This window comes from Pipistrellus kuhlii, unplaced genomic scaffold (assembly GCF_014108245.1).
Source record: "Pipistrellus kuhlii isolate mPipKuh1 unplaced genomic scaffold, mPipKuh1.p scaffold_m20_p_12, whole genome shotgun sequence".
Taxonomy (NCBI): Eukaryota; Metazoa; Chordata; class Mammalia; order Chiroptera; family Vespertilionidae; genus Pipistrellus; species Pipistrellus kuhlii.
The window spans coordinates 5,847,651-5,874,648 of NW_023425427.1; the positions used below are offsets into that span (position 1 = coordinate 5,847,651).

The window sequence follows — 26,998 nt, forward strand, 5'->3', positions numbered from 1 at the left end:
GCCCCATACTGATAGCCCTCCCCAGACAGGGAAAGAGACAGAAGGGGGGAATCATACCTCTCATTAATAAGAGGATTTGTGCTGCTTAATGCAGTAGGTGTGGCTGGGTGGGCATATGTATTGTTGGTGTGTGTTTCCTGTGATATTTTTGAATTGTTTGTGCTTTTGTGTGTTTTTGGAGATGTATGTGTATAGTGCATGGATTATGTATATGGAGGATCAAATGTTTACCAGGTGTGTCATGAGCCAGATGTGCTGATGTGCATTGAGAATGTTTGTGGGTGAGTGGACCATAGTTGAGTGATGTGTGTGTCTCGCTTTTTGTATTAATTATGACTTGTATGTATGTCTATGAATGTTTACGAACTGAACCCCATATTGGCTACCCTTCCTTTAGGATGGAAACATGATCACAGTTCATTGAAATTCTCAAATCGGCAGTGTGTGTGTGTGTGTGTGTGTGTGTGTGTGTGTGTGTGTATCTGGGTCTTCCAACTTGCCCCTATGACCAGAAACATTTCCTTCAGAGCCTTCTCCTGGGGCACCATTGGCTGAGCTAAATAAGCTCCAAAGAACCCCCTGTCTAAAATGGATCTGCTGTGCTTCTCACACACCTGAGTGTGACTGGGTCACTCAGAGCTTTTTAACACTTTCACTTAATGTCCAGGCAAAGAAACAATAGGTGTCATGCTGTGTGAAGTCAGAGTGCAGGACTGCCACCCATTGGTGTGGCGAACCTTAAGAAAGTCACTTAACTCATTGGCCTCTGTTTTCAATCTACAAAGTGAAAGGAATGACACTTGCCTCATAAAACACAGATCCTCAACTAACATGTATTTGTAAGCAAATCATAATGAATGTAAGGGTGTTTTGTTAATTGGAAAACAGACCATTATCAAGGAAGGGAACTCTCTAGGTGGGGATCTAAGAAAATTTTGAAGTACTCTCAACCCTAAATTAGCAAAGGGCATTCCCAATGAAAAGAGAATTTTCATGGGGAGTGGGTAAGAGCACGGGTTCTCATCATGCAGACATATTAGACTAAACTGCACGAGGCAGTCAGTATTTGATCATTTTCTCCTTCACATTTATTCTTAAAGAGGACATAAAATATATTAGATTTAGGTATGTACAACATGGTGATTTACCAATTATATACCAATCATCACAGTAAGTCTTGTATCAGTCAAGTCACCATACAAACTCCATTAAAGAATACTTGGTACTTTTTAATCCACAAAAATGGTGTAAAATTTATATCCTTTATATTTCTATTTCCTAACAGAATTCTTCGTACAACTGTGAAGATTTCTAATATGGGAATGTAAAGCTGATGTTACATTTACTTAGCAAACGAGATAAAGCCTTTAACCTTTTGTTCAGTACAGTGTTTTTGCCACCAAAATGGTCATCATTATTATGAAAGATCGTTTGTGGACTATTTTGAAGATTTTTCTGGCATCTATGGTTTCAATGGCCTCCCATTTCTAACTTGTCCCTGTTTTTACAGCTAGAATCCAATGGGAAAATGCCCCACAAATGCCCACTGAGCACTGGCGTCTCCCATTACTTTAAAGCCAGAAGAACTGACCGTTTTTCGGGAGCTCACCTTCTAGTTCTACCAGGGGGAATTATTACAGTTTGGCCCTAGGCTGGTGTAGAAATTATCCGTCCATGCTCATCAAGATCTAAACTCATAGAAGTGGGGACTTTGCTTCCGTTGTTCACTGCTGCATCTCAGTCCTTAGCAGAGGTACCGATACTGACTCCATATTCAATAAATCATGGTGAATGATACAAAAAATATCTTCCTGCTTCTTTGTAATGAGGTCTTGTTGACTACTCGGGGTTCCGATGTTTTCCAGGAGCCAGACTGAGATAGAGGAAGAGGCACACATCCACAGGTGTGAGAAATGAAAGTTTTTAAAAATGAATGGGTTTTCCAGAAAATGATGGTATGAGATGTGATGGTTCTGATCTTCCTTTGTAGGTCCCTGAGATTCCCACTCCTTCTTCATCCCCAGCAGACAGAAGAGCAGCATGAGGCCTGAGAACCAGAGCAGCGTGTCCCAGTTCCTCCTCCTGGGGCTCCCCATCCCACCAGGGCAGCAGGGCATGTTCTTCACCCTGTTCCTGGGCATGTACCTGACCACAGTGCTGGGCAACCTGCTCATCATCCTGCTCATCAGGCTGGACTCCCGCCTGCACACGCCCATGTACTTCTTCCTCAGCCACTTGGCCTTCTCTGACATTTCTCTTTCCTCTGTCACTGTCCCTAAGATGCTCATGAACATGCAGATTCAGCAGCAATCCATCTCCTATATGGGATGCATTTCCCAGTTGTATTTTTACATGTTTTTTGTTGGTCTTGACAATTTTCTTCTGGCTGTGATGGCATATGACAGGTACGTGGCCATCTGTCATCCCCTGCACTACACCACCATCATGAGGGAGGAGGTGTGTGTGTTGCTGGTGGCTGGCTCCTGGATTATCTCATGTGCCCATGATTTGCTACACATTCTCCTATTGGTCCGACAGTCCTTCTGTGCCAATAATATCATCACCCATTTCTTCTGTGACCTTGCTGCACTCCTGAAGCTGAGCTGCTCAGATATCTCTCTCAATGAGCTGGTCATATTCACTGAGGGAGGAATTATTTTTTCCCTGCCTTTTGGTATAATTTTGGGCTCTTATATCCGTATAGGGATCATCATCCTGAGGGTGCCCTCCACCAAGAGACTCTTTAAAGCCTTGTCTACCTGTGGCTCCCATCTCTCTGTGGTGCTGTTATATTATGGGACAACAGCAGGTGTTTACTTTTTCTCCTCTTCCTGGGGTTCTAAAGACATAATTGCCTCAGTCATGTATACAGTAGTTACCCCCATGCTGAACCCCTTCATCTATAGCCTGAGGAACAGAGATATGAAACAGGCCTTAGAGATGTGTGTAAATAGGGTTAAATTCTTTAACTGGTAATCACTAAATCCTCTTGTTGCAGTCAGGAACACAGTGAGACAGATCTTCTATAATTATTGTACAGTCGATATCCCCATATAATCTTAGATTATGCATTCTGTTGTTATGTACAGTGGTCAAATTAATATTCGAGTTGGTCAAATTTGCTACTTGGGTTGTTACTAATTCTTTATTCCCTTGTTCATAATCTCTTATAAGACTTATGCAAAAATTTTTGTAAAATATGTTACACAATTATAATTGTGAGTTTGTAATTTTAGACTATGTTATTGAGGACTCATTGGTTTATCATCATGATCCAGTCCTGATGAAGTTTTTTTTTTTTTAACTGATTATTGTTTGCTGTCTCACTTTGCTTCAAGCTGGTTGTGCATATGTCTTCCAACTCACATTCAACAATATGATGTTGCCGAGACCGGTTTGGCTCAACGGATAGAGCGTCGGCTTGGGAACTAAAGGGTCCCGGGTTCGATTCCGGTCAAGGGCATGTACCTTGGTTGCGGGCATATCCCCCGTAGGGGGTGTGCAAGAGGCAGCTGATCGATGACTCTCTCTCATCGATGTTTCTAACTCTCTATCTCTCTCCCTTCCTCTCTGTACAAAAAAATCAATAAAATATATTAAAAAAAACACACAATATGATGTTGTTAGACTTCAATCAGCCATGATAAGAATAATTATACTATGAAAATTAGCATGTGCTACAAAGCTAATTTTCAAAGACTTTATAAATGCATTTTTAAAATGAATTTAATAGCCACATCTAGCAATGGATCCTTCTTTAACACCCTGTCTATTTCTGATATTACAACAGATATATTATAACTATATCTATAGACACTAGTATAGCATTGGTAGAAAAGATGCCTCTTACTCATTGTTAGTGTTTACATAGTATTATTTCCATCACTTTAAGGGTTGGTATGTCTTTATATCTGTGAGGTATCTATCACTAACAGTGTAAAGTTGGATTTGCTCTTTTTGTAAAGCAACAATTACTATATTTATGGAGAATTTTATCTATTGATATCCTATATAATAAAACCCTAATATGCAAATTGACCAAATGGTAGAATGACTGGTCACTTTGATGTACACTGACCACGAGAGGCCTGACACTCAATGCTGGAGCTGCCCCCTAGTGGTCAGTGTGCTCCCACCGGGGGAGCACCACTCAGCTAGAAGCCAGGCTCACAGCTGGTGAGTGCAGTGGCAGTGGCAGGAGCCTCTCCCACCTCTGCTGCAGGTGGGCAGTAAGAAGCAAGGGGTGCCAGACTGCAAGAGCCCAGATTGTAAGAGGGATGTCTAACTTCTCTGATGGGTTCCTAACTATAAGAGGACTCAAATCAAGCTGAGGGACTTCCCTCTTAGGGCAAGAATTTTGTACACCGGGCCTCTAGTCTAACATAATAATAAATCTAAATTTATATTTTGCATATTCAGTAATATTTTACTGAATATGCAAAATATAAATTTATTATTTTTATTGAATACACCTGCTTCCCATTTATTGTCTCTTATCTTCTTCCCTTTTGATTAATCAAATATATGTATTTTATTCCATTCCCTCTTATTTACATATTAATCATAAATTATGTTGTTGTAATTCTTTTATGTGCTATATATAGATATAACTTGTTACTTATTTTTAATTTTTAATTATATTTTAATATACAAAACATAACATTTATCATGTTAGCCATTGGAGATATACAATTGGATGGCATTTAAGACACACAACACCAATATGGAACATCAATGAAATTTAGTATTTTGCAACCGGGAAAAATTTAAAAACAGAGATATTTATGAATCAAAATGGAGAAATAGGATACATTGTTACATTTTAAGAAAGCAATCTGGGGAAAATCATTTATAGCATGCTACATGTCATGTAAAAATGAAGGGGAAGTACCGGTAAAATATTCATATATATGCCAATCCTATCAAATAAAGAGGGAATATGCTAATTGACCATCACTCCATCACAAATATGGCTACACCCACACTGAAGCCAAGTTCCCATAAGGAGTCTTAACAAACAATCAGCAGGAACCTGAGGCTACGCCCTCCCCCTTCCCCATGGGGCTTGACAGGGGACCCCAGGCTGTGCCCCCCCCCCCCCTGGCAGGGCATGACAGGGGACCTCAGGCCCCACCTCCCACCCTGGCATCAAGCTGGTGGACGTCAGGCCATGCCCTCTGCCCCGGAGCCTGGACATGGGACCTGAGGCCATGCCCTCTGCCCAGCGGAGCTTGATGGGGGACCTCAAGGTGCGCTTCCCATCCTGGTGCTGGGCTAGGGGATCTCAGGCTGCTACCCTTGCCCCAGAGCCAGACTGGGGTACCTCAGGCCATGCCCCCCGCACTAGGTGGGGTTTGATAGGGGACCTCAGGCCACACCCTCACCGAGAGGGGCTTGACAGGGAACCTCAAGACCATACCCCCACCCCAGCACAAGGCCAGGGGACCTGAAGACTGCACCTCCTGCCTGGTGTGGCTTGACGGCGGCCGCAGGTGGTGCCCCCAACTGGCAGAGCATGTCAGGGGACCTCAGGCCCCACCTCCCTCCCTGGCCATGCCCCTCACACCAGCACCAGGCCCAGGGACCTCAGGCTGCACCCCTTGTCACAGCACCAGGCCAGGGGACCTGAAACTGCGCCCCCCTGCCTAGCAGGGCTTGACAGGGGACCTCAGACTATACTTCCCACCCAGTGGGGCTTAATGGGGGACCTCAAGGTACACCCCCAGTGCTGGGTTGGGAGAACTCATGCTGTGCCACCCACCCAGCAGGGCTTGACAAGCGACCTGAGGCTATACCCCCTGCTGGTGGGGTTTGACAGGGGATCTCAGGCCATACCCCCCACCCAGCAGCGCTTGAAAGAGGATCTCAGGCCATGTCCCCCACCTGGTGGAGCTTGATGGGGGACCTCAAGGCATGCCCCCCACCCCAGTCTGGACTGAGAGACAGCAGGCCACACCCCCCATCCTGGTGCCAGGTCAGAGGACCTGAGGCTACGTCCCCTGCCCAGTGGGGCTTGACATGGGTGGGACTGGCCAGGTCTGGATCTAGCCCAATGGGGGTGGGGACGGCCAGGTGTGGGTCCCATGTAATTTTGAGGTGCATGTGGGTGGACCGGGACTTGACTCTGGGTCCTGTGGTGTGCCCCAGACTCTGACAGGAGGAAGGTTTTCATATAAATTTTCCTAATTTTCTTTCATCTCTGGCACTTCTATTATAAAGAAAGGGCAAATAGCAATATTAAATTATTTCCTCTAATTAATCCTCTTTTAATGTGCATGAATTTCGTGCAACAGGCCACTAGTTTAAACACACACAAAAACTGAGGCAATAGTTAAGATCTGGAAACAGCCCAAGTGCCCATCAGTAGATGAGGAATAAAATATCCATAGTACATTTAAAAAATGGAATAATACTTGGCCAAAAAAAGAGAAATCTCTTTTTGGGACATCATGGATGGATGTGGAAATTATTATGCTAAGTGAAAAAAGCTAGTTAGAGAAAGACAAATATTGATACAATAGAATCTCACTTATATGTGTAATCTAATTGGCAAAATAATAATTAAAAAACAAACAAACCAGAAGCATAGATACATAGACTAACAGCTGTCAGAGGGGAGGTGTGAAGGAGGGCTGGGCAAAAAAATAAATAAATAAATAAATAAAAATGGTGAAGGAATAAAGCAAGAAAAATATATATATCACATATAGACATGGAAGACAGTATGGTGAGTGCCAGAGGAGCTGTACTGGTTAGCAACAATGGCCAGGGCTATTCCCCATTCTCTCTGTCTCAGTACTGACCTACATCCTATGAGTACACACACACAGTTTCAAATTGAGTAATAATGGTAATGGATTATTACTCAGAGAATAAGAACTCATGAGTCCATAATGATATATTGAGATAAATGAATAAATAAGAAACAAGTGACTGGGGAATTAGTATAAGTTTTTTCTTCTAGAAGGATACAATTAATAAACAAGAAAGATACGATAGAATTAGAAGAATCAACATTTGGCATCAGGTTTTCAATAATTTTGTCATATAAGAATTACCAATGGATGGTAACTGTAGCGGGTGAAATTTTATAAAACAGGCCTTAGACATGTGTGTCAATAGGGTTAAGTTCTTTAACTGGTAATCACTAAATCCTCTTGTTGCAGTCAGGAGCACAATGAGACAGAACATCTATAATTATTGTATGGTTGACATCTCCATATAATCTTAGAATATGCATTCTGTTGTTATATACAAGTGCTGTTAATGTTCAGGTTGGTCAAATTTGCTACTTGTGTTGTTAATAATTCTTATACACTTGTTCATAATCTCTTATAAGAATTATGCAAATTTTCTATAAAATAATTTACACAATTATAACTGTGAGATTGTATTTTTAGACTATGTTATTGGAAACTCAATAATTTACAATCATGATCCATTCCTGCTGAACTTTTTTTTTTAAATGATTGTGTGCTGTCTCAAATTGGCTTCAAGCTGATTATGCACATCTCTTGCAACTTATATTCAATAAAATGAGGTTTGCAGACTTTAATCAGCCATGACAAGAAGAATTACACTTTGAAAATTAGCATTTACTCCAAAGCAAGACTCTATAAATACATTTTAAAAATTAATTTAATAGCACATATCTAGCAATGGTTCCTGCCTTAACACCTCATCTATTTCTGATATTAGTACAGATATAACTAAATCTTTAGATATAGATATAGATATAGATATAGATATAGATACAGATATAGATATAGATACAGATAAACATACAGATAGATACTAGTATAGCATTGGTAGTAAAGATGGCCCTTACTCGTTGTTAGTGTTTACATGGTATTATTTCCATCACTTTAAGGTTTGCTATATCTTTATATCTTTGACGTGTCTGTCACTAACAGTATAAAGTTGGATTTGTTCTTTTTATGTAAAGCAACAATTATATTTGTGGAGAATTTTATCTATTGATATATATGTCCATTGATATCTATTTATCTATTAATATGCAAATCAACCAAATGGTGGAATGACCTGTTGCTATGATGCACCCTGACCACTAGGTGTCTGATGCCCAACAATGGAGCTGCCCCTGGTGGTCAGTGTGCTCCCACAGGGAGAGCACTGCTCAGCCAAAACTGGCTGGTGAGTGCAGCAGCAGTGGCAGGAGCCTCTCTTGCCTCTGCAGCAGGCGGGCAATAAGGAGTGAGGGGTCCCAGACTGCAAGAGGGATGTCTGACTTCTGGTTTGGAGCCAAACCCTAGAGGGATTGGGCCTACCTGGAAGGATTGGGCCTACCTGGGGGGATCAAGTCTAAGCCGGCAAGCAGACACCCCCCAAGGGTCCTGGACTACGGAGATTGCAGGCAGGACTGAGAGATCCCCCCACCTGAGTGCACAAATTTCATACACCAGGCCTCTAGTCTAATATAATTATAATAAATGTAAATTTATATTTTGCTTATTACTGTTTTTATTTATACAACTGTTTCGCTTTTATTATTTCTTATCTTCTTCCCTTTAATCAAATATATTTTTTATTTCATTCCCCCTTATTTACATATTCATCCTACATTATTTCATTGTTGTTGTTGTTAAAATTCATTTATGTACCATACCAGTATATAGAGATTACCTATTACCTACTCTTTAATTTTTAATTATAGTTTAATATATAAAACATAAAATGTATCATGTTAGCCATTGGAGGTATACAATTGGGAGACATTTAAGACACTCAACACCAATATCTCCTACTAGGACCAGTAAAGAAAACTCTATAGAACATCAATGAAACTTAGTATTTTGCAACTGGGAAAAATATAAGAATAGACATTTATAAATCAATGTGGAAAAATAGTATATATTGCTAAATTTTAAAAAGCAAAGTGTAAAAGAGTATTTATAGCATGCTATATGTCATGTAAAAATGAAGAGGAAGTAAAATAGTCATATATATGCCCATTTAAACATAAAGAAAAACAAGACATAGTTAATATCTGGAAACAGCCCAAGTGCCCATCAGTAGATGAGGAATAAATATATAAAACAAAATACTACTTGGCCAAAACAGGAAAATCTCCTTTTGAGAAAGCATGGATGGACCTGCAAATTATTATGCTAAGTGAAAAAAAGCTAGTCAAAGAAAGTCAAATACCATATGATCTCACTTATGAGTGTATTCTAATGGTGAAAATAATAACAACAAAACATAGAAACAGAAGCATAGATACATAGAGTAGATTGACCGCTGTCAGAAGGGAGCTGTTAAAGAGGGTGAAAAATGGTAAAGGAATAAATCAATAAAAAATATATATCACATATAGACATGGAAAGCCGTATGGTGAGTGCCAGAGTAAAGGGGCTTTTTGGGAGGAGGTGGAAGTGAACAAAGGGAGGATTCAAAGGAGAGGGAAAGAGAGATGATTTTGGGTAGTGAATGCACAATGCAGAGACATATTTTATTTTATTTAGCTGTACACTAAACAATTTCAATAAATGACATTGTAATCTAGAGTACAGTGACAGCTGTCAGAGTATAGGGGTTAGAATTATTTGTGTCCTTTTGACTATGCTATCTTTTGCCACTAACAATAAATAGAAGAGTTGGTGAAGTAAAATAGAATAAAATAATATAAGTGAACCTAATTATTATCCAATTATATACTTTAACTAGAATCCTGGTGCACGAAATTCAAGCACTAGGGGAGGATGTCCCTCAGCCCAGCCTACACCCTCTCTAATCTGGGACCCTTCAGGGGATGTCTGACTGCCAGTTTATGCCCAATCCCTGTGAGACATCCCCCTCACAATCCAGAATTTCTGGCTCCCAACCATTCTCCTGCCTGCCTGCATGATTTCCCCTAACTGCTCCTGCCTGATAGCCTGATCACCGCCTAACCACTCCCCAGCCATCCTGCTTGCCCCCAATTGCCCTACCCTGCAGTCCTGAGCCCCCCCAAACTGTCCTCCCCTGCAGGCCTGGTCTTTCCCAATTGCCCTCCCCTGCTGGCCTGGTTCTCCTGCAACTGTCCTCCTTCCCCTGCAGGCCCAGTCACCACCAACTGCCCTACCCTAATAGTCATCTTGTGGTGGACATTTTGTGACCACATGGGGGCAGCCATCTTGTGATCACATGGGGCGGCCATCTTCTGTGAAGGTGTGATGGTCAATTTGCAAATTACCTGTTTATTATATAAGATTACATCAAAGAGGAAAACAAAATAAGTACCTAAAGTAATTCCTAAACCCAGAATTTTCACTACATACTCTCACAATAAAAAATAAATAAATAAAATAAAATAAAATTTTAAAAATTTTACAGCCAACAAAGTTTTAAGCTATACTTAGTGTGTCATTGACAGTGGTGTAAGTCAAGATTCTGAAACAACTCACCATGTATCCAAAGACTCATCAAATAAGTAAACATTGAGGAAAGGCAATCCCTCTCTCTATAGGGAGCTATGTACATGGAAAAAAAGTCATGAAAGAGCTCTCTGATGTTCTTGAATTGGAGATATCAATTAGAAATCATGGGTTTTAAAATTTATAAGTAGAATGCACGTTATAGGTCATATATCAACATCTATGCTGATTCCATCTCCCATTCTTCCTGTCCCACTACTGACCCACCTGGTGTGGATAAACATTCCTTTAGCTTCTTAGTTTCTAATTTCTGCTTCTTGTGTTTCTTTTATATATATTTCCTAGTTCGCCTCTCTGAGATCATTTATCGATAGAATCCTCATAGTCAATAAAGTACAACTAAAGTTTCAAAATGAATAATAAATGATAAAAGATTATAACTCAAAGAATAAGAATCTCTGAGTCTATAATGACATAAATTAATAAATAAAACACTACTGTGTGTGGGAAAAGAGTAATTTTATTCTTATCAGAGAATACAAGTAATAAATCGAGAAGAAGTAATCCTATATGATAAAAGCATAGTATGGAAATTGTCCCCATTGACCCAGAATTTGGCTGGGAGTTCAACCAGGGGGCAGGGACAGCCAGGGAAAGAGAGGGAGGTCCTGGGCAGGGGCAGCGGTGGCAGGTAACCAGAGAAAGGTTGGGAGGCCCACCTGTGGCAGGCAGCTGGGAGGAGGAAGGGAGGCCTTGGTCAGCCGCTGGCACCCGCTAGGGACCCTACCATTTGCTCGCATTTCATGCACTGGGCCTCTAGTGGAATTATAATATCTGGCAACAACATTTGCAATAATTTTCTAATACAAGAATCACCAATGGATGTCAAATGCAATGAGTTGAAATTTTAGTAAAGAAAAAGTTATGTTTGTATAGTATCAAAATATCTACCTAAATGTTATCTATTAGCTATAAGGTAAAATAGTAAATTAAAAATATAGTAATTTTCCAGTAGATAACCTAGCAGGCACTACATTAGCCAATTACAGGTTAGGGCAAAAGTATGTTTAGAGAGATGGAAAGTGTGTTGTTTGGTTTTCTCTGTGTGTATGTTGAAAAAATAATACAATAATTATAAATAATATGTGAATAAACTCTGTGTTTTCGTACTCCAGTTGGAAACCTACCTTTTTCCAACCTTATATGGCATTTTACCATATTTCTCTATATTTAAAATCATTTAAAATATTAAGTTGAAAAATCATTTGTACCAGCTGGAATAATGGCCAAGAAGAAAGCAGTCCAGGGCATGACTGGAATCAGGAACACTGTCCCCTAGGAGTCCAGTCCCTCTGGCTGTGGAAACACAGCTCCCCAAAGGACAGTCAGAAATTAGCCAGAAACATGTGGACTTGGACTTCATTGCAGTCTCTTGTTAATAATTGTTAACTTTGGACTCATTTCTCTGGAGCTGGATAAGGAAAAGGAAAGTCTGTAGAAGTGCCAAGGCCCCAGATATTGCTTCTGTGTGTCTGGATGTGCAGTCTCCTGAAGAAAACCTGAGGAGATGGGCAACAGTCTGGAGCAGAAGCTGTCTGAACTCACCAATGATGAGCCCAGGTGAGAGGAGCTGGAAATCTGTCTTTGTCTATGGATCTGTCTGAATGATAGTGGATTGTGAAATTTTGTGTCCATGAATCTGTGCATATGTCTGCATGTATTGTGTATATTTATCTACATGGCATTTAATAGTTGAATGTTCAGTGTGTGTGTGTGTGTGTGTGTGTGTGTGTGTGCACTATGTATCTGATTCAAAGTCTTCTTTTAATGCATGTAGAACAAGTTATCATTGCTTGGCTTGTGGTGAGGGACTCTGGATTCATGCCTGTCATCATAAACACTGGCATCACAACTGAGCATCAGGAGTGAAACTGTTATCTCTGCTCTAAACAAGAAGATGTCCCACCTCACCAGGAACCAAGGTTAGCTCAGAAAAGGCTCACATCTCTGCTCAGCAGTGGGTACTGGTGCTATATGGGAGCTCAGTCTGTGGTGACACACTAATATGTGAGAGCTGGTAGGTGTATTGTTTGGTTTTCTGTGTATGTGACCTGGTGCCTGGGATATTGTTACTGGTTTAATCACTACCTGTGACAGAACAGGCTTCACCGCATCAAGTAGGCTCCCTCCCCTGGAAGGGTGGAGGCCTGCCTCTCAGTAATAGGAGGGCAAGTGCTACTTGTTGCAGTGAGTGTATGGCTGGGTGTACATATGTGTTTCAATGTTTGTTTTGTGGGACATTTCTTTTTACAAAAAAAATACCTTTTTATTGATTTTAGAGAGGAAGGGAGAGGGAGAAAGACAGAAACATCAACGATGAGAGAGAATCATTGATGAGCTTCCTCCTGCACAACCTGCAGGTTATTGAACTTATAGACCAGGCATGTGCCCTGATCAGAATGGAACTGTGACCTGACCTCCTGGTTGATAAGTCAACACTGACCAACACTGGCCAGGCTCCTATAAGATTTTCTAATTGTTTGTGGTCTTGTGTTGCTTTTGGTGATGTGTGTATGGCACTTGAGATATGTATATGTGGTAAGTTGAGTGTTCACCAGATGAGTCATGAGTCAGTGTTAGTATTTTTGTGGTTGAGTGGTCCATCATTGTATGTTGTGTTTCACTTAGTGTGTTACTTATGATTTGTAAGTATGTAGATATGTGTTTTTGAGCTGAACCACATATTTGCTATTCTTCCCTGAGAACAAGAACGTGGTCATAGGTAACTGGAATCCTCAGCTCAGCAGTGTGTCTGTGTGTGTGTGTTTGTGTGTGTGTTTGTGTGTGTGTGTTTGTGTGTGTGTGTGTGTGTGTGTGTGTTTATGGGTGTCAGAACTCAAGTAAGTTCTTACCTGTCCTTCCTCTCTGACACCATTAGCTGAGATAGCCACACTGTAAGCAACTCCCGATTTCTTGAAACAAAACCGCTCTCATTTCCATGTACCAAAGTGTGAGACACCCTCAGATCTCACAACTTCTGCTTTTCATTTTAAAATGTTTTTTTCTGGATCTTATTTATCATGTTTTCAATGTTCTTTACCTCTTCTTTATGTTTATTAAACACCCCAGGAAAATAACCTGCAGGCATCAGGCTGTGAGAAATTATTGGGCTGATTCACCATCAAATAGTGGAGAGACTTTGGGAAAGTTACTTAAATTTTGGTCTTAGTTTCCCCGTCTATAAAATGAAAAGAATTACACTTCTCTTACAGAGGCTCTCAGTAAACAGTTACTTTGTAAAATAGTTATCAAATTTGACAATTTATTGTGAGTTAGAAGCTATATAAATATAAAGGGAAGGTATTATCTAATAAGAGGTTTCAGAATTTTGGACAACTTTGAGTCCTCACAGCTCTAATGTAATACCTTGTGCTTGGCTCCCCTAATGAAGCAAAAGGAAGTTTTCCTGTGTAACAATTAAGAGCATCGGTCCTGATCACAAAGATATGTTAGAGAGAACCCCTTGAAGTAGCTAATTCTTGGTGATTTTTATAATGTAAAAAATGATAATACATATATCAAAGTTTATATGTCTGTGTGTCCTTCTAATCCCTATTGCATTACTGTGTGCCTATAGAATTAGTATCACTTATGTTTCTATTTATTAAAAACTAAAAAAATGAAAGATCACAAATTCTTAGTGCAACTCTACCAAGGTTTTAAAATCTGGGAATGTGAGGTTGACATGAGAATTTCATTAGGAAATGTAGGCAGGTCCTCAGGCTAATATGCAAATGTACTAAATGTTCAACAATATTATTAAAGACAGTATGTGGACTACTTTGGTTTTGGAGATATTCTGGCATCAAATGGTTTGAAATGGTCACCCATTTGAGACAGTCTCTGAGTTTATAGCTGTGGGTCAGTGAGACCCGGCACATTCACAGGAGGAGTGTGAAAATGCTCCAAGAACTCAGTCTGGAAGTCTCACACTATTTTTTAAGGCACTAACAACCAATACGAGTTTCTGGGGCTTGTCTCCTGTTTCTGCCACAGTGAATTCTTAGGGTGTGGCTCGGGCTGGGTATAGAAATTATCTCAGTCCTTAGAAGAGGTCCTGACACAGACTCTATGACAAAAAACATTTTAAAATGAAAAGAAGAAGTTGTGAGATCTGAGGGAGTCTCACACTTTGGTACATGGAAATGAGAGCAGATTTGTTTCAAGAAACCGGGAGTTGCTTACAGTGTGGCTATCTCAGCTAATGGCGCCAGAGAGGGAGGACAGGTAAGAACAGGTAAGTAATGATTGCACAAAACAAAGAACCCCTTCTTGCTACTGTGTGATGAGGTCTTGTGACTACTTTGGGGGTGCAGTGTTTTACTAGAGCCAGACTAGGAGAGAGGGAAGATGCATACATCCACAGATGTGAGAAATTAATATAAAAGTTTTTAAAGATGAATGGGTTTCCCAGAGAATGATAGTATGAGATGTGATGGTTCTGTTCCTCCTTTCTAGGTTCCTGAGATTCCCAACCCTTCTTCATCTCCAGCAGACAGAAGAGCAGCATGAGGCCTGAGAACCAGAGCAGCGTGTCCCAGTTCCTCCTCCTGGGGCTCCCCATCCCACCAGGGCAGCAGGGCGTGTTCTTCACCCTGTTCCTGGGCATGTACCTGACCACGGTGCTGGGCAACCTGCTCATCATCCTGCTCATCAGGCTGGACTCCCGCCTGCACACGCCCATGTACTTCTTCCTCAGCCACCTGGCCTTCTCTGACATTTCTCTTTCCTCTGTCATTGTCCCAAATATGCTAATGAACATGCAGACTCAGCAACAATCCATCTCCTATGAGGGATGCATTTCTCAGACGTATTTCTTCATATTTTTTGTTGGTCTTGACAATTTTCTTCTGGCTGTGATGGCATATGACAGGTACGTGGCCATCTGTCATCCCCTGCACTACACCACCATCATGAGAGAACGGGTGTGTGTGTTGCTGGTAGCTGGTTCGTGGATTATCTCCTGTGTCCATGATTTGCTACACATTCTCCTATTGGTCCGACTGTCCTTCGGTGCTGATAATATCATCACCCATTTCTTCTGTGACCTCGCTGCACTCCTGAAGCTGAGTTGCTCAGACATATCTCTCAATGAGCTAGTCATATTCACCGAGGGAGGAATTATTTTCTTCCTGCCTTTTGGTGTAATTTTGGGCTCCTATATCCGTATAGGGATCATCATCTTGAGGGTGCCCTCCACCAAGAGACTCTTTAAAGCCTTGTCTACCTGTGGCTCCCATCTCTCTGTGGTGCTGTTATATTATGGGACAGCTGCAGGTGTTTACTTTTTCTCCTCTTCCTGGGGTCCTAAAAACATAATTGCTTCAGTCATGTATACAGTAGTTACCCCCATGCTGAACCCCTTCATCTACAGCCTGAGGAACAGAGATATAAAACAGGCCTTAGAGATGTGTGTCAATAGGGTTAACGTTTTTAACTGGAAATCGCTAAATTCTCATGTTGCTGTCAGGAGCACAGTGAGATAGATCTCCTAAAATTATTGTATGTTTCACATTTCCATAGAACATTCCTTCTATTGTCTTGTACAAATTTATTATTATGTCACCTAAGTAATATTTGATTCTTGGATTGTTAATAATTCTTTATTCCCAATTGATGTTTTTCATTTTTTCATCTTTTATAAGACATTTTCAAAATCTTATGTAGAACATGTTGCACAATTATAATTTGTGTATTTGTCTCTGTTTTGCAATGTCATTTTTACTTATGTATTCTTATTTTATGTTATAAAAACTCACTTATTTAGCATCATATTCTTCCTCTGGTTAACTTTATATATTGGTTTATTTATTTTTGAACTAATCTTTTATGCAGGGTTAGTTGGCTTCAAGTTTATTGTGCACATCTCTTCCCACTGCACAAACAATTACCTCATGTTGGTAGACTGCAATCAGCCATGATGAATAATTACATATGAAAATTGGTATTTGTTACAAAGCAAGGCTGTTAAAAATATACTTTTCAAAAATGTATTTAAGCCGAAACCGGTTTGGCTCAATGGATAGAGCCTCGGCTTGGGGACTGAAGGGTCCCGGGTTCGATTCCGGTCAAGGGCATGTACCTTGGTTGCGGGCACATCCCCAGTAAGGGGTGTGCAAGAGGCAGCTGATCGATGACTCTCTCTCATCGATGTTTCTAACTCTGTATCTTTCTCCCTTCCTCTCTATACAAAAATCAATAAAATATATTTTTAAAAATGCATTTAAGAGCATACCACTTTGTTTATAATTAGGAAAATGTTTTTAGTAATGGGTCCTACCTTAACACCTAATCTACTTCTCCTATCTGTCCAATTTTTAGAACACCATTTATTGAATAAACTGTCTTTACCCCATTGTATGTTCTTACTTTCTTTGTTGAATATTAATTAAACATATAGGAGAAGTTTTATTTCTGAACTCTGTATTCTGTACCACAGATTTATATGTCTGTATTTATGCCAGTGCCATGCAGTTTATGTTACTATTAGAGGCCCGATGCACGAAGATTCATGAAGAGTGGGCCTTCCTTACCCTGGCTGCCAGCACCACCCTTTCTCTGGCTGGAGCTGCTTTTTAGTTCTGGCCCAGAGCCTTCTTTCCACCTTTCCATGATGCCCAGAGGCCCTGAGCAGCTGGGGTGGTGCGGAATGCTTGTAATGTAGCCATGGCAAGAACTCAAGCATCCCACCCCACACTTGGTCATTCAGCGCCAGCATATGCAAATTAATCCGCCATCTACAGCTAAGTTAATTTGCATGCTCACTCCTGATTGGCAGGTGGGCGTAGCAGAGGTATGATCAATTCACATGTTTCTCTTTTATTAGTGTAGATGACCTTGTAGTATAGTTGATATTAGATAGTGTGATTCTTCAAACTGTGCTCGTCTTTATCAAGTTTGCTATGGCTATTCAGAGTTTTTTGTTATTCCATATAAATTTTTGAAATATTGTTTCAGTTTTGTGAAATAAATTATTCATACCTTGATAAGAATTGCATTGAATCTATAGATTGTTCTATGTACTCTGGACATTTTAATGATGATAATTCCTCCTATTCATAACATAGTACATCCTTCTATATATTTGTATCTCCAATTTCTTTCTTTAGTATCTCACAATTTCCTAGTACGGATCTTTTACATCATTGCTTAAACTTATTCCTATGTAACTTTAAAAAAATAACATGTATGTTAAAAATAACACACACACACACACACACACACACACACACACACTGAGTGGCCAGATTATTATGATCTCTGAATGCATAATTATCTGGCCACTCAGTAAATATCCAATATAATAAAAGGCTAATATGTAAATTGTCTCTTTGACCAGGAGTACAATCAGCAGGCAGGCTGGCCAACCTCCCATGTTCCCTTCCCCTGGCCAGGATGGCCGGATCCCACCCATGCACAAATGCATGCACCACGCCTATAATTTATACCTATATACACTGAGTGGCCAGATTATTATGATCTATGAATGCATAAAAATCTGGTCACTCAATATATATAATCTTTATTGTTGAAAGTATCACAAATGTCCTAATTTTCCCCAATTGATTTCTCCCATCCTGCTCCTGCCTTGTTACCTCTGACATTCAGCAACCTATAGTCTGTGTCCATAGGTTATGCATTTACAAATATGAGTTCGCTGGTTGATCTCTTCCCCTCCAACTCTACCATACCTTCCCTCTGAGGTTTAATAGTCTCTTTAATGTTTCTGTGTCTCTGGATCTATATTTGTTTATTGGTTTACGTTTTTCATTAGATTCCACATATGACTGAGGTCATGCAATACTTATCTTTTTCCCACTGGCTTATTTCACTCAGCATAATACTCTCCAGGTCCATCCATGCTGTTGCAAATGGTAAGAGTTCCTTCTGTTTTACAGCAGCATAGTATTCCACTGTGTAAATGTACCACAGTTTTCTTATTTCTTTGTTTGTTAAATATATTTCTATTTATTTATTTATTTATTTATTTATTTATTTATTTTAAATAAATCTTTATTTTTCATATTATTACAAATGTGTTCCTCTCCCCCCTCCCTCAATTACTCCCCTCCACCAGGCTCCCACCCCACCCTCTGTCCTTTCCCCATTCCCCATTGTCCTCATCCATAGGTGCACAGTTTTTGTTCAGTCTCTTCTCGCACCCCCACTCCTCTTTTTCCCAAGAATCGTCAGTCCACTCCCCTTCCATACCTCTGATTCTATTATATTTACCAGTTAGTATTGTTCATCATATTTTTTTAATTCCCTTGGTTTTTAGTTTCACTTGTTGATAGTTATGTATTTGTTGTTCATAATTATTATCTTTATTCTCTTCCTCTTCCTAAATAACCCCCTTCAGCAATTCATATAATTTTGGTTTGGCGGTGATGAACTCCTTTAGCTTTTTTTTATTTGTGAAGCTCTTTTGCTGGCCTTCAATTCTGAGTGATAGTTTTGCTGGGTAGAGTATTTTTAACTGTAGGTTCTTGCTATTTATCACCTTGAATATTTCTTGCCATTCCCGTCTGGCCTGCATGGTTTCTGTTGAGAAATCAGCTGACAATCATATATAGGTGCTCCTTTATAGGTAACTACCTGCTTTTCTCTTGCTGCTTTTAATATTCTTTCTTTGTCTTTTGCTCTTGGGATTTTAATTATGATGTGTCTTAGTGTAGTCCTCTTTGGATTCCTTTTGTTTGGGGTTCTGCGTGCTTCCTGGACTTAGAAGTCTAATTCTTTCCCCAGGTGGGAGAAGTTTTATGTCACTATTTCTTCCAGTATCCTTTCGGTATCTTGTTCTCTCTCTCTTCTGGGATCCCCATAATTCTGATGTTGGTTCGCTTGAAATTGTCCCAGAAGTTTCCTATACTATCTTCAACTTTCTGGATTCTCTTATCTTCTTGCTTCTGCAGAGGAGTGTCCTCTGGCTCTTTGTGTTCTATCGATAAATCTTTGTCTTGATTCTTGCAATCTTCCAGTCTCTTTTTAGGACTCTGTGTAATATTTTTTATTTCAGACAATGTTTTCTTTATTTCTAGTTGATCCCTTTTTATTTCTAGTTTGTCCCTTTTCATATCCTAATAGGTCTCATTTATTTAACCGGCCTTTTTTAGGATATTCTTGAAAAGCCTTATAACTGTAGTTTTGAACTTAATTTCCATTCTTTTTTTCCCCTCTATCTCCTTCCTTTGTGTCCTGCCTCTTGTCTACATTTTAGTTGTTTGCCTGATTTGATGGGATAGTTTTGTGTGCTAGGTGTTCTGGTAGAGCCCAGTAGCACAGCCTTCTCAGTTACCTGTGGTAAACAGTCTTAGTGTAGCCCTTTGTTGTTAAGCCTTGCTTATTGTTGGTATCACTGGGAAGCGTTGATCTCTAAGCCAATTGGCTGTGAGGATCAGCACTGTCTCAGCTAGGAGTGCTTCTGTGCTCCACTTGGATGGGGTAGAGTCTCAGGGTGGTACAGACAATCTTTGGTTCTCTGTCAGTCTTGCCTTAGAAAAGTCCTGTTCGCGGTGAGTCTCACATAATTGATTGCAGGTGCGCACAACTCTTTAGAAAAGGCGCAGACAAGCTTTGGATTCCGGCCAGTCCCTCCTTAGAGAAAACCAGCCTCTGGGAGAGCTTCTGTGCTCAGCTGGGATGGGGCAGAGTCTCAGGTTGGTGCAGACATGCTCTCTCCTGCACACCCCACAGTGGGGATGGAGCCTGCAATTCGGGCATGTGCTCTTAGCCAGAATCGAACCTGGGACCCTTCAGCCCGCAGGCCAATGCTCTATCCACAGTACCACAGGCTATGGCAGTACCAATTTTTAATCCACTCAATGTTGATGGGCACTTAAGCTGTTTCCAAATCTTACCTATTGTAAATTGCCCTGTTATAAATATAGGGTTGCATAGATTCTTTCTGATTGGTGTTTCTGATTTCTTAGGATATATTCCTAGAAATGGGATCATTGAGTCAAGTGGGAGTCCCATTTTTAATTTTTTGAGGAAATGCCATACTGTTTTCCACCAAGGCTGCACAAGTTTCATTCCCATCAGCAGTTTACTATGTTTCTCTTTTCTCTATATCCTTGCCAGCATTTGTTGTTTGTTGATTTGTTGATGATAGCCATTCTGGCAGGTGTGAAATGGTATTTCATTGTCATTTTTATTTGCATCTCTCAGTTGATCCCATTTACAATAAAAAAAAAGAAAAAAAAATTAAGATACTTAGGAATAAACTTAACCAAGAAGGTAAAAGTCCTGTTCTCTGAAAACTAGGGGGTGTTGAAAAAAAAGGTAGAGAAAGACATAAATAAATGGAAGAATATTCTGTGTTCATGGATTGGTAGAATCATCATTTAAATGTTCATACTCCCCAAAGCAATCCATAGATTTCATACAATCTCCATTAAAATACCAACAGTATATTTCACAGACAAATATTCCAAAAATTTATATGGAATAAAAAATATACCCCAAATAGGTGAGCTATCTTGAGAAAAAAGAACAAAGTTGGATGGAACACAAAACCAGATATCAAGTCATGCTTAAAATATATTTTCACTGATTTCAGATAGGAAGGGAGAGAGAAAGAGAAATAAAAACATCAGTGATGACAGAGAATCATTGATTGGCTGCCTCCTGCATGTCCCACACTGGGAATCAAGCCCACAACCCGGGCATGGGACCTGATCAGGAATCAGGCCATGATATCCTTGGTTCATCGGTCATCTCTAAACAACTGTGCCAAGATGGTGAGGATTTTCCTAGGTAAATTTGTGATGCAATTATAAATGGGACTAATTTCTTAGTTTCTCTATCTTTTAGTTCACTATTGGTATATACAATACAACTGATTTCTGGATATTTATCTTGTATCCAGCTACTTTCCTGAATCCATTGATTAGCTCTGATAGTTTCTTTGTGGAATAATTAGAGTTCTCTATATACAGTCACATGTCTTTCGCAAATAATGACAATTTTACTTCTTCCTTTCCTATTTGAACGCTTTTTATTTCTTCTTGTCTGATCGCTGTGGCCAGGACTTCAGTACTATCCTAAATAATAAAAGTTTAATATGCAAATACAGCGAACAGCAGAATGACTGGTCAGTATTATATGCACTGACCACCATGAGGCAGATGCTCAATGCAGGAGCTGCCCTGGATGGTCATTACACTCCCACAGGGGGAAAGCTGATCAGACAGAATCCAGGCTCATGGCTGACCACCATGGCAGCACTAAGGAGCAGTGAGCAGGTGGGCGGTAAGGAGCAAGGGATCCCTGACTGCAAGTGGGATGTCTGACTGCCAGTTTAGGTCTAAGTCAGGGGAGATCGGGCCTAATCCAGCAGGGGACATCCCCTGAGGGTTCCTGGGCTGAGAGAGAAATGTCTTAAGCCAGCAGGCAGACATCCCCTAAGGGCTCCTGGACTGCAAGAGGGCATAGGCCAGGTTGAGGGAAACCCCGCTATTGGTGAATGAACTTTGTGCACCCAGCCTCTAGTGTTAAATAAGAGTGGTGAAAGTAGATATCCCTATCATGTTCCCAGGTGGGGGGAGGGGCCACAGGAGGTTTGCCAGCCGGTCCTTTTCCACCAATCAGGCCGGTTCACTGGCCTCAGTGGGCAACATAGCTACCAGTCATTATGGTTATTACACATTCTGGTGGTTACAGTGTTCCGATCACTGGCCTTTTATATATATAGATAACTAATGTAGCCACAATATATTTAAACTTATATTTTCCACATTACTATGACTTTATTCAACATATCTGTTTCATATTTATTCTCTTGTCTTCCTCCCTTTTGATTTAATATATATTTTGTTATTCCATTACCCCTCTGTTAGCTTAATCTTAAATTATTATCTTATAATTCTTGTCCGTTTTATGCAAAAATTACTTGTTACCTTTTACTTAATTTTTAATTTTTTAATTATACTTTACTATACAAAACACAAAATTTACCATTTTATTGAGTTGAGGTATACAATTCTGAGGCATTAAGTGCATTCATCACCAATATCTCATTCTAGGACTCTTAAAGAAAACTCTATAGTACATCAATGCAATTGAGTATTTTGCAACTATGGAAAAAATAAGAACAAATATATCTATGGATCAATATGAAGAAATATGAGGATATATTGGTAAATGGGAGGAAAGCAATGTGCAAAAGTATACTTATAACATGCTACTTTCTATGTAAAAATGAAGGAGAAATAAAATATACATGTTTCTTCCCATTTGAGCAAAAAGAAACACAAGCATAATTAATCAGAAACTAATGAGATTGTTTACCTACAAGAGGTGGGGCAGAAAAGATTAGAGATGAGTAGAATTATTTGTATTGTTTGACCATGTTGTCTTTTGTCACTAAGAATAAATAGGAGGTGGTGAACAAAACAAAATAAAACAAATTAATCTAACCATATTTCAAATTAACACTATAATTAAAGGGTGAAATAAAATAAATTCCTAAGTAATTCTATAGAACAGACCATGTGATTTTTATAGTTTTGTTTTGTTGTGTATTGATTGGTTTTATTTTTTTGTTTGCTTCATCCCCTTAAAATGTAGCTCTACCAGATTATGTATTTTTATTTTAGTCATTGCTGTGCTCCCTCAGCCTAGACTGTCACATTTAAAAAGTCTTTAATAACTATCTATTAAAAAGAACTAATTAATTAAGTCACTTAATTTCCCAGTGCTTATTAAGTGCTCTGCCATTATTGGTGATATGCCCTAATATTTATTAGAATTTTGCATATATTAGGCACTGTGATAAGAACTCTAATAAGCATTATCTCATTTAATTCTTACAATACCCTAATAAGGCAGGTAGTATTCTTAACACTTTACATTTAAAGACTCTGAATGCTGTAGAATTAAATTATATTGTACAGTAAGTGGCAGAGCTCAAATTCAATTCAAGACCCTACAGACTCCATCCTTTCATTTTCCTACCATTTGAGTGAGGCCCAGCCCTTGCCTTCCAGGTGCCTTTCCAAGTAGCTGGGAGACCTGCTGAGCTTCATAGGAGGAGCTACAAGAGCCTTGCTTGTGAAAGGAACAGGCTTATTCTACAATCATGTGCACTTGAGAAGCCCAGATTGACCTTGGCTTCTCCTGCCATCCACCTGGAACCACCAGTTAGATAGAAAGGAGCCCAGAATGCTCCTTTCAGCAGACACCAGAGACATTGTCTTCAGGGACTGCAGTGACTCATCCCCTCTGTTCTCTGCACAGGCTCCTCCCCAAGAGGCCAGCAGTAATTTCTTCAATTAGTCCACATTGGTTGTTTCTCTATTGAAGATCCTAGGTGTTCTTTTCCCCGTGTCTTCTTTCTGCTATAAATAAACCACTCTTGCCCATTGTTCTGTTGCTGATAAACAAACAAGCAAATTTATGAAGGTCTTTGGGCCATGGAGGCTGCATCTTGTCATGTAGCTCCCCAGTCTCTTGGACAGAAAGTGAAGACTAAGGAAACAGCGCAGAGCAGAAGGTATTTGAGATTATCAAAGACTAGCATAGGTTAAAATGGGCCAGGATTCTGCCCCTATAAATATGTGTGTGGGAACATGACACTAGGTATGTGTGTTCTGTGTATTTCTACCTGTAAGTGTCACTGAAACACATGGATGTGCACTGATCAGGCCAGGCTGAAAATCTTTGAGCAATGCGTGTGCTTTAGTGGTTATGTCTATGCTATCTATGTACTGTTTGTATGATTCTGTATGTTGCAATCTGAATATATGTGACTGTATATAAGTGCCTACATGTATGTGCTTCTGTTATGCGTTATTCTTAAGTTCTTTGTATGACTGTGTATTGTGAGCATTTTGCACATATGATTATTTATGAATTTGTGTGAAACAGTTTTGTACTATGGCCGTTTTCAACTAGAACATACATATATCAGAAAAAAAATAACAAATTATTCTTCAACAATATGTGTGCTGGGTGTGTGTGTGTGTGTGTGTGAGAGAGAGAGAGAGAGAGAGAGAGAGAGAGAGAATAGAGAAACCGAGTATATGTATAGAAGATGTGTATATATTGTTTTTAACAAACTCACACCTCTACTAAATCGGGGTTTGAGTAGAACAGATAAGGAGAAAGTAGAAAGTAAAAGCTTGAAACTCTAAGAGTGTGTGTGTGTGTGTGTGTGTGTGTGTGTGTGTGTGTACCCATGTATGAAACAGTCTCCCTTTCTGATGTTCCTTTGGACTCAAGATCAGAACATAGCTAGGCACTTACAAACTGGATCCACATTAAGCTCTATTGGGGCTACTGGACTGTGTGGGTTTCAGTACTGCCCCAGTGCACTGGGTTCATATTTCTCACTCTGGCCTTTAGCATTATCCATATTTATACTTAGAGAACATGGCAGCCTCATTAAGTGTCCTGGTTTGGGTGTCCTCAAACTCTGCTATTGTCCTCCAATAGCTTTGTGGCCTTACATTGATCTCTTTGAGGCCAGAAGCCTTAAAGATAAATGAATAATATTAGCGCCTGTAAATATTGATGACAACAGTTTAATACGTATCAGGCACACAGTAAGCAACCAGTCACTGAAGCCAGTGTATACTCTTCTTCAGATGGAGGCTGACTTTCCTGGCTGCCCATCCAAGTAGCTCCCCATGAGAGAATACACTTGTCAGCTGGGACAGCAGGCCCGTGCCAAAATCCTCTCAAACCTTGGTTTACGACTTCATCACTGAGCACAGGTCACACTACCATTTACATACAAGATGAAGGTTCCCTTCCCGCTGACTAGCTCCCTGAGACTGCAGCGCCGTGCCTGCACACATCAGGTCTTCTGGCCCCCCAGCACCCACACTTCACCTCCAGAGAAGCCAGAGCTCTTAGTTGAAGTCTCACCCAGCAATTGTCAATGAGCAGCGAAGCTTAGTAAAGAATGAGGTCACCAATTTCCTCCTACTGTCCCATTGTCCCTGAGAATCACCCTAGTCTGGAACAAGAATCTACTGTCAAATGTGAATTCCCATGTCTTATGTCAGTTTCCTCTTCCAGGCATCATAAAATATAGGTATTTTAACTCTACCAGCCACTCCCCTGCAGAGAAATGAGTAGTGTCTGTTTCTAATGAGAAGAGCCTTGGGAGACTTCTCTTTGACATCAAGTTCCACCACCAAATACACTGTGTAAGTGACTTCACTTCTCAGGTTAGTAGAATGAAAAATAAAAGTCTCTGTCTTCTCTCCTTTCCAGACACAAAATACATATAGACTGCCTGTAGTTGAAAGTATGTGAAAGCTGTTTGCAAACTATAGGCTGTAGGCATATAAATGGCTGTAGGAATGAGTGATGGGCAAACATCTGAGTTGGTGATTAAGGTAATATAGAGATCCTCTTTCAAACACTGAAATAACATGCCTCAAAGGCCTGACTATGTTGATTAATTAAATACGTTGAGGTAGATTATGTTCAATGGGAGCTTAGACAATAAAATAGATACAATGGGGGGAAATGAAGACTAGTGGTTACTGGCCATGTGACGATGAGCTGATTTAGTAACATTTCTTAGTTTCAGCATGCTTGCATATGCACAAACATTACATAAATATATATACATATATGCAAAAATCCCTTCCTTTTGCCTTCATACAGTTGCATACATGTTCAATAAATGTCAATTACATTAAGATTGACATTGGGAAATAGATTAATCAAGTAAATATTAACTTTAGTAGGGATAACCAATCTTATAGCATCTATCAATTCTCAGGTCCCTAGGTGCCTTACTGCATTTGAAATTTCAGATATGAGCTAATTGATTCACTGAAGATAGACTCAAAGAAATGAACAACAAAAATAGGTAAAGAAAAAATATTTAAATCCAAATTAAATAAATTTATAGATGAACACAACTTTTAGATCAGCCACCTGCTTCTTTCGAATGCCCACCTCACATTTCTGGTATATTAGATTCCTAAAGATCAACCCAATATTTAAAAAAAAAAAAAAAACACCACAAGATTTATCTGGACACTCACACTGGCCTGAACATGTCAGATGACATAGCTGTGCCCTTACTACATAAAGAACTCTGCTATATCATAAATCTCATGGGATCATTTAATTCTTCTACAAATCCTATGGGTAAGAATTATCATACTTATTTGATAAAGATTAAAAATCAGGCTAGAAGGTAAGCTGTTGAAACCAGCTAGAAAGTGATGGAGTCAGAACCCACAAGATTGCAGATTCTCAGGTACTCAGAACAAGTTCATGAAGAGGCGATTCCTTAAAATGTGAGCTCTGGAAGGAAGGGACTTTATCTTATTTTCTCCAGAAAATAGGTCAGTGTCTAACATGTCATATAAATAAATAAATTTCATCTGGTTTACACTGAAGGGCATTTTGTGGACCAATGGAGGTCTGATGGCTCCCTCTTTATCTCCCTATGATGTGAGAGTGAGGATTCGGCAACAACATGTGAGAAATACCTGAGGAATTTCTCCAGAGAAAACAGATAACTCAACGGTTGGCCATTATCACTATTTATCGGAGACATTTCTAATATTCCTTTAATCTATGCAAAAAAGAAGGGCAGC

General features: G+C 39.8%; 1 protein-coding gene across 1 annotated transcript; it reads left to right on the plus strand.

Moving 5' to 3' along the window:
• The first annotated feature begins 1,966 nt into the window (after positions 1 to 1,966).
• Positions 1,967 to 15,919, plus strand: LOC118716132 (olfactory receptor 1J4-like). Its single transcript, XM_036432916.1, has 2 exons — positions 1,967 to 2,537; positions 14,941 to 15,919. Exons 1-2 carry the CDS (start codon positions 2,041 to 2,043, stop codon positions 15,917 to 15,919), a joined length of 1,476 nt encoding a protein of 491 aa, XP_036288809.1. The 5' UTR covers positions 1,967 to 2,040.
• Positions 15,920 to 26,998: the final 11,079 nt, after the last annotated feature.

Bases quoted from the DNA above. Each gene is read 5' to 3' on its own strand.
- LOC118716132 (XM_036432916.1), top strand. From the start codon at position 2,041: ATGAGGCCTGAGAACCAGAGCAGCGTGTCCCAGTTCCTCCTCCTGGGG. The intron at 2,538-14,940 runs GTCCTTCTGTGC...ACAGAAGAGCAG, and splicing joins ATTCTCCTATTGGTCCGACA to CATGAGGCCTGAGAACCAGA.